At 52.4% G+C, this 17,883-nt stretch overlaps 1 protein-coding gene across 2 annotated transcripts in view; it reads right to left on the minus strand.

The window, feature by feature from the left end:
* Positions 1-17,883, minus strand: part of ASIC1 (acid sensing ion channel subunit 1) — a 44,753-nt gene that overhangs the window by 21,670 nt on the left and 5,200 nt on the right. For both annotated transcript variants that reach the window (XM_081592565.1, XM_081592564.1), the window contains exons 2-3: positions 2,155-2,531; positions 1,357-1,552 (exon numbers count right to left, since the gene is read on the minus strand). In XM_081592565.1, coding sequence (XP_081448691.1) covers positions 1,357-1,552; positions 2,155-2,516 — 558 coding nt within the window. In that variant the 5' untranslated portion in view covers positions 2,517-2,531. The remainder of the gene's footprint in view (positions 1-1,356; positions 1,553-2,154; positions 2,532-17,883) is intronic.

Consider the following 17,883-nt stretch of genomic DNA (forward strand, 5'->3'; position numbering starts at 1 on the left):
CTGGCAACCCACTGCAGTATTCTTGCCTGGGAAATCCCATGGACAGAGGAGCCTGGTGGGGCTACAGTCCATGGGGTCGCAAAGAGTCGGACACGACTGAGCGGCTAACACACACACACACACACACACACACACACACAGAAAAAGAGTCCTAAGGAGACTGGGCTTTCAAGAGCAATGGCCAGAATTGGAAGTGAACATGGTGACTCCAGGTTCAGCAATATTAACGCAAAGAGCACACTTCATTAGGACTGAATGAGACATGAGTTCTAATCCTGAGTCTCTCACTAACCAGCTCTGCAAGCTGGGTAACTCATTCTACCTCTCTGTCTCAGCTTATGCACTCGTTCAATAGAGATAAATATGGCTATTCATCCAGGGGATTGAAGGAGAGCCTAGAGAGGGTTCGCAAGAGTTCCAGATATCATCCTCACATTTGGTACTCTTTTTCACACATGGCTCCAGTTTCTCTGGTCCCTTTCCACACTCTGCCTGATTTTAACCCTCCAGCAACCAGTATGACTTATTCACAATCACCTGGTACATGAGATGCCAGTCAGTTCCCCTACTCCTCTCTATAGGGGTGCTGGCTTTGAGGCAGCCCCATCTGTGGCGGTGGGTGGGGGGTATGAGTATTTGTGGGGCATCTCTACTTCACGAAGCAAAGGGAATCTCCAGTTCAGCCATGCTATGAGCCCCAAATCATCTCTCCTTCCTCAGACCCTGACTATGGGCTGGCAAAGGGGGAACCCAACCAGACACTGTGTGGTGTGTGTATGTGTGTGTGTAGTGGCCAGGGGCAGGGGTGGCATAGAGAGAATTACCTGTCCAATTTTTTAAGAGAAAGCTTCCCTTACTTCCCATGTTTCATGCTGCAGCTCAGACTTTAACTCAAACCACTTGAGGATTTTGTTAAACTGCAGATTCTGACTCAGTAGGTCTGAGAAATGGGGTGGCAAAGTCCTACCTTTTGTTTAAGCTCCCAGGTAGTGGTCCTTGGACCTCATTTTGAGTAACAAGGCTGCAGCTTACCCACTGCCACCCCCAGCTCTGACACCTGTGGCCCAGAACGTAAGCTTGATGGGGTGGGGGGCTCTGCTAGGCTGTGTGTGTGTATGTGTGTGCACACACACACACACCTATGCACTGTAGGCTCTCTTTCCTGCCATCACAGACACAAAGCTGAGGCTCTCACTAATAGCAAATGCCCCCCCTGAACTAAACAAAGTCCCCCTTCTGCCAGAAGTGAACCCTAGGAACATACAACATCCTCCCCAGAGGCCCTCTGGCTCCTAGTCTCCTCTTCCTCAGGGGTCCGGCTGACTCACGCCCCTGCCAGCCAGGGGACTCACTCACCACCTTGAAGTCCTCGGCGCTGCAGACCTCCCCCCGGAAGTGGCAGGAAAGCAGCATGTCTCGGATGTCATGCCCTGCGCGATCGTAGAACTCACGCATGTTGAAGGGCTTGGGCTTGAAGCTGCGAAAGTTGGCCTTGTCCTGCAGTATCTCCAGCTGCTTTTCATCTGCCATCTGCGTGTCTGGTATCTCATACCTGGAGCCCAGGGATGAGCAGTGCATGGATTGGCAGGATCTTCAATTCCTGCCTCCATTCTGCCTCCAGTGTCCCATGCCCAAATCTGGGGGGAGGGCAGCATCCAGCCCTGGGCAGAGGCCCAGAAGAAGAGCTGGGCGTGTCTAGAGGATCTGCCCCCTGGGGTCTGAGAAGACAGAGGATCTGCACTGGCTTCCCAGGGGCTGAGCATCTGAACACAGGGGTAAGGGTGGTTGGGCAGAGAGCTCAAAGCAGGAACTACGGCTTTCATACCATGGTTTCTACCCTTTAAAGACAGTATGCCTGGATCTCCCAAGAGAGGAGAAAATTGAGATGTAGTAGCAAGACGGTGGGCAGAGGTCACTCCAGAGAGTGTGACCATGTGGCACAGCTCAGGCTGGATAAGGGCAGAGCTGTTTTGAACCACGCTGAGATCAGAGATTGGGTGCCCTTAACTGGGTGCTTGGCAGTACCCCAGTTCCTTTGCTGTGTGTGGCAGGTTTGGGAGGCTGAAGGGCAGGGTTGTCTAGGCTGTATGGTGGGCTAGAGAGGAAGCACCCTGATGGGGTGTCTGGGAGTGGGGATGGGTGGGAGCCCCCCACCTGTTGTTGAGCAGGGCCAGCAGCTCCCCTGCATGGTACAGGTCATTCTTGGAGACTTGGCTAAAGCGGAACTCGTTGAGGTTGCACAGCGTAACGGCAGGGAAGGTGAGCTGGGAGGCAGCCACCTCGTCGAGCTTGGTGACATGGTGATAGTGGAAGTAGTATTGCACACGTTCGGTGCACACACACAGCAGCACAGCCAGGGAGCCCAGGAAGCAGAGGGCCCAGAGCGCCCGCTTCAGAGACAGCCGCTCGTAGGAGAAGATGTGGGCCAGGCCGTGCAGGGTGGAGCTGCTGGCGAAGGCCTGGATGCTCACTGGCTGGAGGCCACCCACCTCCTCCTCCTCAGCCTTCAGTTCCATCCTGGCCGAGGGGATCTGGGGGTAGAGGGGTGGGGAGTCAGTCACTGTCCTGGGTTGAGAGTACATGTGGCGTCCCTCCAATTGGGTCCACCCAGAGTCCCCACCTCCAGAGGTCATTGCCTCTGGGGGCAGAAGACTTCTCTGGTGGGCAAGCCCAAAGGTGGCTGGCCCGTGGACACCCTCCTAGAAGAGGGTTCCTGCCAATGCAGGGACTTGGGGGTCAGTTTAGGCCAAAAGAATGCCCTCCCAGGGAAGCCTCCTGGGCCAGGGGAGACCCCAGATGTGGTCATCCGAGGACGAGAGGGAAGTCCCCATGTTCCCACAGGCAGGCACAGGAGTTCCCTCCAGATGTGGGGTCACTCTGGGACAGGAATGTCCACCCCATCCTGGAGACGGAAACTCCCCCAAATGGGCTGAACCCGGCCTCAGGAGTTCCTGGTCAAGGGTGTCCCCAGGACTGGGTTTTCACCCCCGCCCCCGACCCCACGAGCTAAACCTGGGTCAGAAACCCCCAGGGAGGCAGAGAGGGGCCCAGCCTGTGTCCAAACCTGCAGGCGTCTCCAGCTCTCAGAACGGCGCAGGCTGTACGCGTGCATGTTTGGGGTGGGGGGTGGGGGGTGGGGGGTAGAGGGCAGCCCGAGGTGGCCGCACAGAAATGGGGGGGCGCGGTTCCCTATGACAGCGAGCTGTCCCCGCCCCGGACGCAACCCCCCCCACACACCCCAGTCTAGCTTCTCGACGCAGCCAGATGCCTTGCTCGGCCCCCGCCCCCCTCCCCAGCCACTGAGCCGCCCCAGAAGCTGGGGAAAGCGACAGGCGAGGAAAGTCCCGGCTTCCGGGCGCTGGGGAGTCCCGCAGCCAAAGGCGGGGGAATCGGAGACCCACCTGAGGGGGCTTCGGGAACCCGGCAACCGGCGGCGGGTCCTGGGGCGCGGGGCCGGACGCGGGCTCAGCGCCAAGCCGCGGAGGGGCTCATGGCCCGGAGCGGGAGCCGGCGGCCGCCGCGGCACGCCGCGCAGAGCCCTGCAGGGAGCGGCCCGCCCGGCCCGGCTCGGCTCGGCTCCGTCTGCCCGCCCGCCGCGCGCGCTCCCTCGCTCGCCTCGGCTCGGTCCGCCCGGGCTCGGCGCGGTGCGCGGTGCTCTCAGCCCCGGGATCTGCAGGGATCCATCGTCCGGCCGGGAGGCGGCGGGAGGGGAGGCAGCGGGGGAGGGGAGAGGGTGCGCGTGCGCGCCTACGAGTGTCTGCGAGGGTGTCTCTGGGCCGGTGTGCGCGCGGGGACCCCGGACCGGGGAGCGGGATCGAGGGTTCCCCCCGGCTGCCTCGCCCCCTCCTCCTCGCCACGCTCGGTGGCGCTGCCTCCCTCGGGTCCCGGAGCCGTCTCCCTGCTTGCGAGGCCCTGTGGCTTGTGTCTGACTGTGGTGTCTGTGTGTGTATATGAGTGCGCGCGCGCGCGCGCGCACGAGAGAGAAGGTGTCTGCCCCCAGCGTCCCCCTCCCCGCGCTGTCTCCTTCGGATCGATGCTCCTGCCTCTTGCTACTGCTTCCTCTGGTGGCACACAAGCGCGTGTGCGCGCGCGCGTACACACACACACACACACACACACACACACACACACACGCAAGCTCCGAGTCACACTTGACTGATTCAAGCACTTGTCCGTGTGGAGACATAGACACATACACAGACCAGAGTCACATTACGCCACTCACAGCTACATGCACCCCCCACAGACACCCACACACCCCAGAGGCCTGGCCCACAGAGCAGAAACTCATGAGCTTACAAGTATTCACCTGCTCTTATCCAGGCTCCCCACCTACAAGTGACACGTACACACTTATACATATACAAACAAACACAGAGCCTTGGCCACGGAAACCCCATCCTGGTAACAGGGGCCTTGCCTTGGGGGTGGGGGGCTGCGGCAGGTTTGCAGCTTCTCATTGCCAAACCTCTAAAGAAGGAGCAGAGAGGGAAGGAGAAAAAGCCAGAGGTCAAGAAAATTTGGACTGAAGTCAAGAAACAGGGAAAGAGAAGGAAATGGGGAGAGGTGGGAGGTTGTGGGGTTGGGGGAAGGTGGACAGGAGAGGAAGAAATGGAAGGGGAAGCTGTACTCAGGTTTGGCGCTAAATTCTGAGCCACTGAGACCAGGCCTGGGGGGTCTTCTCCTGTAGCTCTCACCTCTCTCCTTCTCTTCCTCCCTTCTCCTCTCTAAGAGGCCTTGGGGGGCCCTCCCTAGCCAATTAACAGAGTAGGAGCAATCAAAGGGAAGTTGTTAATTTGCTGATGCTCATTAGGGGCTCTTAGCACGAAGGCTGTTGAGGTTTGATAGTGTCAGATGATGAGGAGGGGGATGTGGGGGACAAGAATTCTATCTCTAGCCTCTCCTACATTCCACTTGTGGGCTGGTGCAGCTCTGGGAGAGGGAGGTGAGAGGTGTGTTCCCAGGGCTTTAAGTCAGAATGAGAACCTATAATGAGAAGGGGCTGGCACGGAGAAAAGAACTTGGATGAGAAGTTGTGAGGGGTTGGGGGCCAGGGGCATATGGAAAGACAGGGGAGGGAGCTGGAGATCCGAAGAGGGAGTGTAGGATTAGGGCTGCGGAGGAGGGAGACTGGGATCCAATTACTAAATTCTTGGTCAAGGTGCTACCAAGAGGAAGGGAGGATCTTCGATTCCCCTCTTAAACTGGGGAGCTGTCCAGCAGCACCAGGCTGTTCCAGAGAGCCGCCATGTCCCCGGGCAGCCACTGGGTGGCAGCACCCTCCCAGATACTTAGAATCAACGAAAGGGGGGCATTTGGGAGTGGGATTTCAGCCTGGGAGGGCCCCAAGCAGGGATCTGAAGAAATCTTGGGCAGAGTCTGATTCCTGAATTCCAAATAACTTCAGAAGGAGGGGTGGGCCATTTTGAAGCATCTGTAATTCCCCTGGCTCCCCACCCTCGCAAGCTGAGTGACACATGGAGCTTCTTCAAATGGCTGCAAATTGCTTCAGTCACCTGGGATGTTACTGAGGGAGCAGCGGGGGTGGAAGGAAGGTGATGAGGTGAAGTGGAGGCAGGCAAGGACTGATTGAGGCCAAGGAGCAGCCTCAGAAGGAGTCTGGGGGAAGGTAAGAGTGTGAATCGGGCAATCTCACATCCCAGACCTGGCTCTGCCATTCATTAGCATGAGTGGGTCCTTGACCTCTCTGAGCTCAGTTTCCCCATCTGTAAGATGGGGATAATATTTATTTCACAGGAGATTCTGAGAATTACATGAACTAATACATAGAAACAGCTCAGCACATTAACTTGTACTCAGTAAATCCTCAATAAGTAATAACTTATTATTAGCATTACTGTTTGAATCCAGTAACAAAACCACGAGTACAGCCACATCAGGGTAGAATCTGACAGTGGTTCTCAGCCCAGGCTGCACATTTGAGTCACCTGGGTAGCTTTTTCAAATGCTGCTGCCGTGGCCCCGCTTTAGACCAATTAAATCAGAATCTCTGGAGGTGGTGTCCAGATTTCCCAAATTCTCAAGATCTGTAACATATAGCAATCAGTCTTGAGAAATCTAGATCTTCAGAATCCACAGGTCTGGATCAAAGCTGCGGTTATTTATTCCTGTATATCAGACCCCGGCTTTAGAAGTTCTTTCTTATGTACAGCCTGAGTCCCTTATGCTATTGTTTCCTCTTCATTTGAGGTGAGATGGATCCTTATACATTTTGGCAAACTTCCACCGTGGCTTTTCTTGTATCCGGCCCCAGGACTGGCCCTGGAGTCACAGGCCAAATTCTCTCAGTGTCAAAGGAGAGATGAACATGCTGACAACTGACTCCAGTCTAGCAAAAACCAAGAGTAAAACTGAAGGATGGACCAGCATCAAGTGGCAGAAGGGCAAGTCCTACTGACAGGGGCTTGTGGTGTAGGAATGAGAGAAAAGGGAAGCTGGCTTTGGTAAGATGACATTTGAGGGATCCAAGGACTGTGGTTAGTGTCACATTTCTTCTTTCTGTTTCTCTGGGCCCACCTACCTCTTATTCAGGCCTTGACAGATCCTAGTTCCTTTAGCTTCCTCCCAGTTTCTTGTCCACACTTTCCTCCTCTCTGGTGCCTGCAGTCCCTCAACCTCAATATCCTTTCTCTTCTGGGGCTGAGAGAGAAATAGGCCTGTAGAAATATCCCTGTCTCCCCTGCACAAGGCATCTGGCTAGGACCCACCCAGGGCTTTGGCATCATACTGACCTGAATTCAAATCCCACCTCTGTCACACCAGTGCTGTGTGATTCTGGACAAGTTCCTTAACTCATCTGAGCCTCATTTTCTCCATAAACCGTAAAATTTGGCTAATGCCCACAGGGATGAAAAAAATGTCTGCCTGGTAAACAGTAGGTGTTCCATCAACAGCGGCAAGTATTATTTTCATCCGTGAGAGGTTGATGGGGCAAATTCCCCACGGACACTTTCCTTGCAGATGGCCCCATCTGCTCTAGGTGCAGAAGCACCCTCCAGCTCTCAGAGACAGGGGGGAGAAGGGGGAAACATGGGGGAGAAGGGGGGGGGACAAGGCCCCCTGGGACTCCCGGCAGCTCTTCTCCGCTCCCCAGTGCGTGAAATCACACGCGCCCCAATCTGTCTGTAACCACTTCATCTGCCAGCTCAGCAAATGTGGAGACAATTAAGGAGTTAATTAGCAGACAGTGGAAAGGGGCTGTGGACCTGAGGCAGACAAGCCCCATCAACACACCTCTCCTCCACCCGTCCAGACTCCAGTTTGTCCCTTGACCTTCATCTTCTCCCACTTCATTCTCTTTTCTGGTCTAAATGCTCCTCTTACCTCCTCCCTCACTTCTCTGCTACCCTTGCCCTCCACTCCTCCCCGCTTACCACACCCCCCAATCCTATCCTGTCTTTTCTCCTTCCTCATTCCTCTCTCTAATCTCTCCCCTGCCCCACTTAGCTTTTCCTCTGTTCCCCACCCAAATCACTGCTTTCTCCATCTTTGCGGGGCTCACCCTTTTCTCCTTTCCATGTTCACCTCTCATTCTGGTCCCTCTTCACTCTCTGCTCTTCCCCTTCTCCGCACATCACCCTTCTGCCTCCAAAATGAATGTGGGTCTCAGAACACAGAGCTTTGTTCACTGGGCACCGTATCTGCTACAGGAATCAGTGGGTTCAAGGTTGCCTCCCGGGCGGGGTCCTCAGCACTGCAGCATGGAAGGAGCCTCCTCTGATCCTCACCTGCTCCCAGCACCTCTCCTGGAACTCTAGGTAACTCAGGCTCTTTCCTGTTGTCTTACCAGAACACCTTTGGGAGGCTCCCCATACTGCCCCCGCTGCCTCCCCAGGGGTCTTGGCAGTTCCTCTGCACTTCCAGGATCATGTTGGACCCCTTTTTTCCCTCTTTTTCTCCCTGGGGGCCTGGCAGATGGCCACCTTTCTCCCATCACAAGTCCCAAATTGTGTGTCATCCTGTCATTTGGCGGGGGCAGGTCACAGCTTCAGAAGGAAGGGATGATTAAAGAGAAAACATAAATTGGGAGACGGAGAAAGGCAGAGAGCAAGGGAGAGGAGGAGAAACTGGGGCCAAGGCAGATTGAAAGGGCAGATGTGGGGAGGGAGGTGGAGGAGAGAGACTGAGACAGAGAGAGAGGGTAACTAGAGATGGAGCAATGGAGACTTGGAAATAGGAAAGAGACCACTAAGGTCCCTCACTGCTTTAAAATTCTGGGTCTTTGAGAGGACTGAACAAAGGAGAAACAAAAGATCCATAGAGGACCTGGAGCTTTTCTTTTTCCGGAAAACTTCCCTGGTTAATCCCTTACCCAACCCTGGCCTCCTTGGCTTCCCAGGTGGTGCTAGTGGTAAAGAATCGGCCTGCCAATGCAGGAGATATAAGAAACTCGGGTTCAATCCCACAGGAAAGATCCCCTGGAGGAGGAAATGGCCTGGAGAATCCTGTGGACAGAGGAGCCTGACGGGCTACAGCCTGACACGACTGAGCAACTTAGCATGCTGGCAGCCTGACCTCCAGTTTACTCCTGCTCCAGCTGCCCTAGTCTCTGCTTTGTGGGCTCTGATTGCTCTGGGAGTAGGTCTGTCCTCCCCTGACAACCCCTTCCCAAGGCAGGGTGCTCCCCTAGAGTGGGCAGTGGCTATTTTGACCTGCGGAGGAGGGGAGGGTGGACTGTGCTCCGCCCTCATCAGTAGGTGTATGGGATCCTGGGCACCTTGGGGGTGGGATGGTCTGCATGTCCAGCTCTAGAATACCAGCACCTGGGCAGAGCCTGGCCCTTGCAGCTGCTCAACAGTGCAGCCTGGGGGTCATGGCTGGATCTGGGGTCCCCTAGGCTGGAGACACTTTCCTTCCTCTGCATCAGTTGGCCCTGCAAGGAGCTTGTGTCTCTGAGTTGCTCCCCAGCTGAAGATAGTCCTCCCCTCTCGCTCCCACTGGGGACCCCTCTACAGCCCACACCTTCCCCATGGACCCTCCTCCCACCTTCACCAGGCCTCTCTTGAAGGTGCAATCTCAGCGCCCTGGGCGGCCTTTGAGCCGGAGGAGGCAGAGTGGGTGAATAATTCATGGGGCTGGGAGGCCCTTATCTCCCAGGCCGGCCCCACCCGGGGCCCCAGTGCTGGGCTGCTGTCCCGCGGCTCCTCGCTTTATCTCGACGCCCAGCTTGTAATGCAGCCCGCCATATCACAGTCAGAAGGGGAGATTAATTTTCTGGTTTTGCATGGGCGGGGAGGGGAGGGGGCGTCGGGAGGTGCTGGGGAGCAGAAGCTGGGATCTTTCCGATTTCAGACTCCAGCGGCTTAATCCTCTCCCAGGCCTGCAGGAAAGGGAGGAAGAGGGTGTTGCAAGCCAAATTTCATCATCAGCGGCAGCCCCAACAGAGGGAGGAGGAGGCGCGGGGCAAGCAGACGCGCTGGCGGGGACAGGGGAGTTGTTTGGAAACTGGGGGAAAGCCGGCCCTCAGCCTGGGCTTGCCAACGATGCTCGCTTTGTCCCGAGAGGGACTCAGGCCGAGTGGGGTGCACACGGGGGCACATGTATGTGCACAGATGGGAGCCTGGGGCACAAGGGCATACCTCTTCAGGAAGTGGCAGTGGTCTTGCTGTTTGCCCAACAGGGCCTGGCACAGAGGAGTCTAAAAAAATGTTGAGGGGCTGAACTCTGGGGAATCACCGATGAGCTAAGCAGATACAGCTCCATGTGTGCCTGCCATCTTTCCACGTGCCCCCGTGGACCTGGCCGCTGTTTCCTGTGCCATCGTGGTCCAGGGAGGCCAGCGAGCAGAGGGACACTGGCCTGGGGAGCCTGTTGGCTCCTGCTGCTTCTGCTTAGCTGACACAATTACCCAGAGCTAGAGGAAGCCACCGCCTATTAGTGGTGGTGAGCACCTATTATAGTTGAGCACCCATTATATACAGGCCCGGGGCAGGGTAGATGTGTGTTCCCTGAGATCAATTAGAAGTGAGTCTTGGCTCTGATGCAGGAGACTGAATGTGCTGTCTGCCAAGAAAGAGCTACTAATGAAGTGCTCCATGGAGGGAGAGAGTTGATGGTAACCAGGAAAGTGTCTTGTGGAAGGTAGCATTTGAGACAGGTTTTGAAGGATGGGTAGGAGTTGGGATTGGCCCTAATGGCAGGGAGGAAGGCACAGCGTTTCGGAAGGAGGAAGAGTACGGAAGAAATGATGATTCAGGGACCAGAGTGAAGCAAAGAGATAATAACTTTTTCTGGTGGGTGAGGGGGAATAGTGAGGGCCAAGGTGGGGAAGCAGAGAGAGGTAAGGACAGAGAGGGCCCTGACATAATGTGGAGGAGCTTGCATTTGCCTGGGGTGATTGGGGAACAATTAAGGGGTTTTGAGGGCATGCCTGTGGCTCAGTGGTAAAGAAATCGGCCTGCCAATGCAGGAGATACAGGTTTGATCCCTGGTCCAGGAAGATTCCCTGTGCTGCGGAGCAACTAAGCCCATGTGCCACAACTATTGAGTCTGTGCTCTAGAGCTTGGCAACCACAACTACTGAGCCCAAGCACTACAGCTACTGAAGCCTGTGCACCTTAGAGCCCATGCTCTGCAACAAGAGAAGCCACTTCAATGAGAAGCCCGAGCACTGCAACAAAGAGTAGCCACTGCTCGCCGCAAGTAGAGAAAAGCCCACGCAGCAATGAAGACCCAGCATAGCCAAAAGTAAACAAATAAAATTATTTTTTAAAAAAGGCCTTTGAGCAGGAGTTGACATGATCAAAGTGGTACTGGGGGAAGATAAAGAGAGCCAACATTATTGAGTGTTTGTATACTGGGTGTTGTTCTAAGTGCAATGGAAGGAATTCTCTCATTAAATCCTCACAACTATCCTTTTAGTAGGTAATGATATCATCCCATTTAATAGATGAGGAAATGGGGTCACAGAGGTGTTAGTTGTAGATGGAAATTAATTGAAGACAGCAGAAATCACTGATGGAAAGTTTAGGCTGATAAGTTCTTTAATGTCTCCGGCACTTCGGGGCATGGAGAGGAATACTGCTTATTTTTTCCTACTTTGATGTCCAATTTATTAATCTTTATTCAATTATTAACATCCCTCTAAATATTTTCATACTACTTATACAACCACTATGCCCAAAACTTATGAATTTAGCAAATTACATCCCCCCAAATATTTAAACTTTGATTGCAAATGAAATCAATTAAGATCTTCATAAATCAGGTTTTCCTAAAAGCTTTAAACATCTTTAAAAGCAGACAAAACAAATGGTATTACAATAATTTCCCCCTGAAAGTCCATTACAAAAAAAAAAATCCTGCATTTAAATTTCTTTGTTTAGTATTTCTAAGATTATTTTCTTTATTCTTACTCTTTTCCCTTCCGGGGGTAGGATTTTCCTGACTTAAACTAGAGAGTCAAGGTTGACCTGCTTTCAGCAGGCTAAGGCTGCAGACTGGGTTGACTGGAGATGATTTGGGACTGGCACAAAGATCCTGGTGAGGTGGGGCTTCCAGGGAGATTCTCCTAGACTTCATTATGCAGCCCTTGGCCTGTTTCATCGGGAACTCTCCTCTTGACGCTTGGACCAATCATAGATTCTGAATTTTTGTGTGTGACCCTAATCTCTTCCCCAGAATGATTCTGGTTCTGACAGCCTTATCTTTACCGTACAGCCCACTGTGTTCTGAGTGGGGCCCGGTCTGGTTCAGTTAAGTCTAAAGCCTCTGGTCAATTGGTTAAGTGGAACTACCTCTTTTTCCTTCTCAGCAGCTGCTAAGACCCACGCTATTGTCAGCTAGGCGCTGAAGCAAGGGTCTAAGAAGAGGCATTAAGGGCTTGAATTAGGGCAGTGGCAAAGAAAATAAAAAAGAAAGACAGTTTTCAGAGACTCTATGAAGGCAGAACTGACTTCTATTAAACAGGAGAGAATGGCTTACCTCAAAGAATCAAATGAAAATACATGTGAAGGCTCTTTTGTACAGTATAAGCACCATTAAATCGTGGTTGTTTTTGCTTTTGTTACTGTGTTGTCATTTTAAGATGGCCAAGGACAAAGCCTTAGGGATTTCACATAGGTTTAAGTGGTGAACAGGAGGAGCGGAGGCAGGAAAGGAGGCTGAAAGGCAAAGGGAACTGAGACTGTCAAAGAGAAGAACCAGGAGAGAGAGAGGTCACATAGACTAAGGGGGTGAGAGGCCCCAGAACAGGTATGGGTATTTTGGGGAAGCACGGTGGCTCAGTGGTAAAGAATCCACCTGTAATGCAGGAGCTGCAGGAGATGTGGGTTCGATCCCTGGGTCAGGAAGATCCCCTGGAGAAGAGAACGGCAACCCACTCCAGTATTGCCTGCAGAATCCCATGGACAGAGGAGCCTGGTGGGCTACAGTCCATAGCATGGCAAAGAGCTGGACATGACTAAAGTGACTTAGCACGCACAGAAGAGAATAGGCAAAGGTCTGGTCTGAGTGAGGTGGGGACAGTATGGGTGTGTCTGGAAGGGGGAAAGGAAGGAAAAGAAGTGAGTGATGGAGACAGGGCTGGGAGAGGGTGACTGCCTGGGCATGCTGCAGAGGGTCCACAGGGGAAGCTGGTGATGCTGAGGGTGTGCACCTGGAGTTAGGGGGCCTGGGAAGATGCAGAAAAAGAAGGCTGGAGTGGCCTTGGGTTTTTACAATGTACAGGTTGAAGGCTCCCCACGGTGACCAAGTTTGACGAAACTTTGCAAACAGAAACTGTTCTCTTAGCCGTGTGGCCCTCGGATTTCCAGCATAGCTGGCACCCTCCACCCACCCTCCACCCTCCTCATGGGACTCAGAATCAAAGTTTAGAACCAGCAAGATTTTTTTTTGGCTGCACTGTGCAGTATGTGGGATCTTAGGTCCCCAACCAGGGATTGAACCCACGCCCCCTGCAGTGCAAGCATGGAATCTTAACCACTGGACCACCAGGGAAGTTCCCCAGCAAGGTCTTTATTTTATTAAAAAAATTTTTTAAGACAGTTTAAAAAATGATACATTTCTTTTTTAAATATTTGATGGTTTATTTGGCTATACCAGGTCTTAGTTGTGGCATGTGAGATCTTTCAGTTGTAGCACACCAGATTTTCAGCTGTGGCATGCAGATCTAGTTCCCTGACAAGGGATCAAATCCTGGGATGTGGGATCTAGTTTCCTGACAAGAGATTGAACCCAGGCCCCCTACCTTGGGAGTTGGAAGTCTTAGCCGTTGGACCACCAGGGAAGTTCCCAGCAGGTTCTTTAGAGATCACCTAATCTACCCCCCACCTTCAACTTCCACCACTTAACAGATGAGGACACTGAAGCCAGAGAATATAAGTGGCATGATTAATGAGAGCCAAAGCTGAGATTAGAGCCCTGGCCTCCTGCCTCTCAAGCTAATATATTTTATCCCTGTCATTCAACCTGGTGAATGTACTGCAAGAGAACTTGGTGCCTTGACACCCAATATCATCTGGCTGCCTAAGGAGACTTTTGCAGAGAAGTAGGCCTTACGGCGCTTGCCAGACCTGAAAACCATGGCATTGGATTAGGAGGCTTGGTGGTGGTCATTGAAGGTATGAAGCATCAGAAAAGGTAAGCTCCTTCTGAAGCAGGAGTGATGTTGGGGGGATTTTAAGAAATAGCAGGTAAAGAAATTCCCTGACAATCCAGTGGTTGAGCCTCTGTACTTCCACTGCAAGGGGCACAGGTTTGATCCCTAGTCATGGAACTAAAATCCTGCACGCTGCATATTGTGGTTAAAAGAAAGAAAGAAAAGAAATAGGTAGTCAGAAGTAGGGAAAGAAGATTAGAGGCAAGTGATAGAGGCATGGGGCTGGGTTCCCCTGGGCTCAGTGAAGCTGTGGCCTAAAGCTTCAGCCATGTGAAGGATCGTGAGAAGGGAGGTCAGTAGTGGTGGTGGTGGTGGGCTGTGTCCTAGAGGGAAGTGGAGCTGGAGACTGAGGACATGAGGACTCTGTACAGGATGGGGTGGACGCTTTACTCAGCTTGAAAGAACCATAGCCCAGCCCCCAAACTGGCAGAATCTCTCTGTCTCCTTTGGGCCTCTGACCACTCTCTTTTCCCTCCTCCGTTCGATTGCTGGTGGTAATTGCTCTCCATTTGGCAATTACTTAGTTCATTAATTGCCTAAAGAAGAGCATCAGCCTAGGGTGGGGAAATTAGCAAAGAAAGTAATGGGGAAGGAGGACTCTAGGGGAATGGACCTGGACTTGGACCGAGAATGGACGGCAGTGTGGTGGAGGAGAGCAGTCTTATATAACTGGCTCTAGTCAAGTGGACTCCTCTGCTCAGATCTAGTTTGTATGTGTCCTAAGTCACTTCAGTCGTGTCCAACTCTGTGCGACCCTATGGACCGTAGCCCAGCAGGCCCCTCTGTCCATGGGATTCTCCAGGCAAGAATACTGGAATGGGTTGCCATGCCCTCCTCCAGGGGAGCTTTCTGACCCAGGGATTGAACCTGAGTCTCTCATGTCTCCTGCATTGGCACATGGGTTCTAAACACTAGCACCACCTGGGAAGCCCCAGGTCTAGTTTGGAGGAACCTCGTTTCAACTCTAATATGGACTGGACATTGGTTGATACTTTCACTCCCAGATACCCTACCATCCCCAGTCCGTTCACATTCCCCATCATCAGAACAGCCACTCTCCTCCACTGTCATCATCAGCACCACAGCCATCATAGTAGGCAGCCCCTAAGGTGACTCTCAGTGACCCCTCTGTCCTGGTGTTCATGCCTTTATGTAATCCTAACCCCTCAAGGGTGGGCTGTATTTAATGACTCACTTCTAGTGGACAGGACTCAGCAGGGGTGATGGAATGTTATTTCAACATGAGGCTACAAAAAGATGTGGCTTCCTTCTTGAACCAAGGAAAGCCATCAACCCTCTGGAGAGGCCCACATGGCAAGGGACCACCCAGCCAGGCCAACACGCAGTGAGATCCAAGAGCCCAAGGGGAACTGAGTCCTGCCAACAGTCCTCTGAGTGAGCTTGGAAGTAGATTCTCCTCCGGTGGAGACCACAGATGAAACCGCGACCCCTGCTGATGCCTTGATTGTGTTCTTATGAGAGACTTGGAGCCAGAGGCACTGAGCTAAACCATGCTCAGATTCCTGACCCACAGAAACTATGAGATAATAAATGTGTGTTGTTTGAGCTGTTAAGTTCTGTGAGTAATTTGTTATGCAGTGATAGATAATTAGTACAGCCACTGTCACTATCATTAACCACCATTACTACCATCATCATTAAACTCATGTCATCAATATCACCACCCAACGCCACCATGCTCTCAAACTCACCACCATGACTGGCATCACAGTCATGACCCCTGTCACCATCATCCCCACCTCTATTTTTTTTTTAATTAATTAATTTTTAAATTTTTTGGCCACACCACATGGCAGGCAGTATCTTAAGTTCCCTGACCAGGGATTGAACCCACGCTCCCTGCAGTGGAAGCACAGAGTCTTAACCAGTGGACTTTCAGGGAAGTTCTCCCACTTCTACTTTCAACTCAAATGTGAATTCTGTCATAAGAACTCTCACCACAATCATCACCTTCAGCTACAATAGTCTTTCTAACACCCATTATGTACCAGACTCTAGGCAAGCCCCAAGATTACAAAGAAGTAGGAGACATAGTCTGTGTTTTCGGAGAATCTGTTGGGGCCTCTCTTGGGGAATCAGGACATATTCATAAAAAGAGACTAGTAAGTCGAGGAAGTCCATGCTTATTGACACTTTGGATGGTAGGAAAGCCTTCATGGAGGAGGACGCCCTTAAGTGAAGCTTCAAAGGATGGTGAGATCTGGATAGGCAGAGGGGGAGGAGACAGGAATTAGCTTGATGTGTCAGGTGGAAAATGAAGTGAGGAGATCTGGCCAGAGGGGAAGACCATGCAGAGGAGGAAGAGTAGGGGGAACGAGGTTGGAGCCAGAAAAGAAGCACATGGATTTCTAATGCATTTGTGCAGGCCTCTACACTTTCCAAAGCATTCTCTGTGCTAAGTTGGTTTAGAAGAGCCATACTCTTAAAAATCTGCCCCATTTCCAGGCTTCCAAAGTGGCACAGTGGTAAAGAATCTGCCCGCCAATGCAGGAGACATAAGAGACGCAGGTTCAATCCATGGGTAGGAAAGATCCTCTGGAAGAGGAAAGGACAACCTGCTCCAGTATACTTACCTGGAGAATTCCATGGACAGAGTAGCCTGGTGGGGTACAGTCCATGGGCTTGCGACTGAGCACAACACAACGAACAACCTTCAGCCAGGGGGAGGCAGGCCTGAGGCTGAAGCCTCCAGCCTTCTGCTCCAGCAGGAGGCAGTGTGGCCCCAGTGATGGGACCCAGTCAACCTGAGTCACAGTTCCTTCCAGTGGATAACAATAGGCAAGTTATTCTCTGTCAATCATGCCTGCCTCTCAGGCTGTTGTGTAGACCAGACTTCATTTGAAAAACACTGCATGTGATTACAGGCAGCCTAAAAATAAGATGTTAAGTCCATCCCTAGTCTCCCTGCCTCGCACCTTGTCCATCACCTGGAGATTGGACAGCAGCTGTGTCAGTCCCGTCCAGGCAGACCTGCCACACTGCACAACTTCAGGGGGCACCATTCGCACGTGGACGCAAGGATAGGAGGATTTAGGGAGTAGATACTATTGACCAACTGCTCCTAAAATCTCCCCCTCCTGGGACTTCCCTGGTAGTCCAGTGGTTAAGACTCTGAGCCTCCACTGCAGGGGCACAGCTTTGATCCCTAGTTGGAAAACTAAGATCCCGCATACTGCACGGCACAGCCAAAAAATTAAAATAAAATAAAATCTCCCCTCTCCTGAATGTCTTTCAGGACTGGTCCAGGACAGTCAACTCCTCAGCTCAGACCTGTTTGACCAAGAAGTCCCCTGATCCTCCTTGCCAGAGGGCTTCCCTGGTGGCTCAGACAGTAAAGAATCCGCCTGCAATGCAGGAGACCAGGATTCGATCCTTGGGTTGGGAAGATCCTCTGGAGAAGGAACAGCCACCCACTCCAGTATTCTGGCCTGGAGAATTCCATGGACAGAGGAGCCTGGCAGGCTACAGACCACAGGGTCGAAAAGAGTCGGACATGAGTGAGCGACTTTCACTGTCACTGTCCCTTTGCCAGAGAGACTACACTCCATACCCACTGGGAAGGGCAGGGTCCAGAGCCAGGATTCTAGGGCAGGAAAGAAACATCTAGAGCTTTTGGATGAAGCTCAGGTCCATTCTTCAGCCAGGAAACATACCACGAATTCCATGTAAACAAGATTATGCAACCATCACGACTGTTTACAGCTTTCATATCACCAATGCCCTGGGACATAGCTGTGCTGTGCTTAGTCACTCAGTCATGTCCAACTCTTTGTGACCCCATGGACTGTAGCTCACCAGGCTCCTCTGTCCATGGGATTGTCCAGGCAAGCATACTGGAGTGGGTTGCCATGCCCTCCTCCAGGGTATCTTCCCAACCCAGGGATTGAGCCCAGGTCTCCCACATTATAGGTGGATTCTTTACCATCTGAGGCAACAGGGAAGCCCACAACATAGCTAGGTTTTGTTATTTGCTTCACTTTCACTTTATAGATGAATAAATGGGAGCTCAGAGAGGTGAGGGGCTTCCTAGGTGGCACTAGTGGTAAAGAACCCACTTGCCAATGCAAGAGACATAAGAGACACAGGTCAATCCCTGGGTTGGGAAGATGCTCTGGAGGAGGGCATGGCAAGCCACTCCAGTATTCTTGCCTGGAATATCCCCATTGGCAGAGGAGCCTGGCAGGCTACAGTCCATGGGATCATAAAGAGTCAGACTGAAGTGACTTAGCACGCACGCACAGAGA

The sequence above is a fragment of the Giraffa tippelskirchi genome, chromosome 4, assembly GCF_054371585.1.
Source record: "Giraffa tippelskirchi isolate mGirTip1 chromosome 4, T2T-mGirTip1v1.2.pri, whole genome shotgun sequence".
Lineage (NCBI taxonomy): Eukaryota > Metazoa > Chordata > Mammalia > Artiodactyla > Giraffidae > Giraffa > Giraffa tippelskirchi.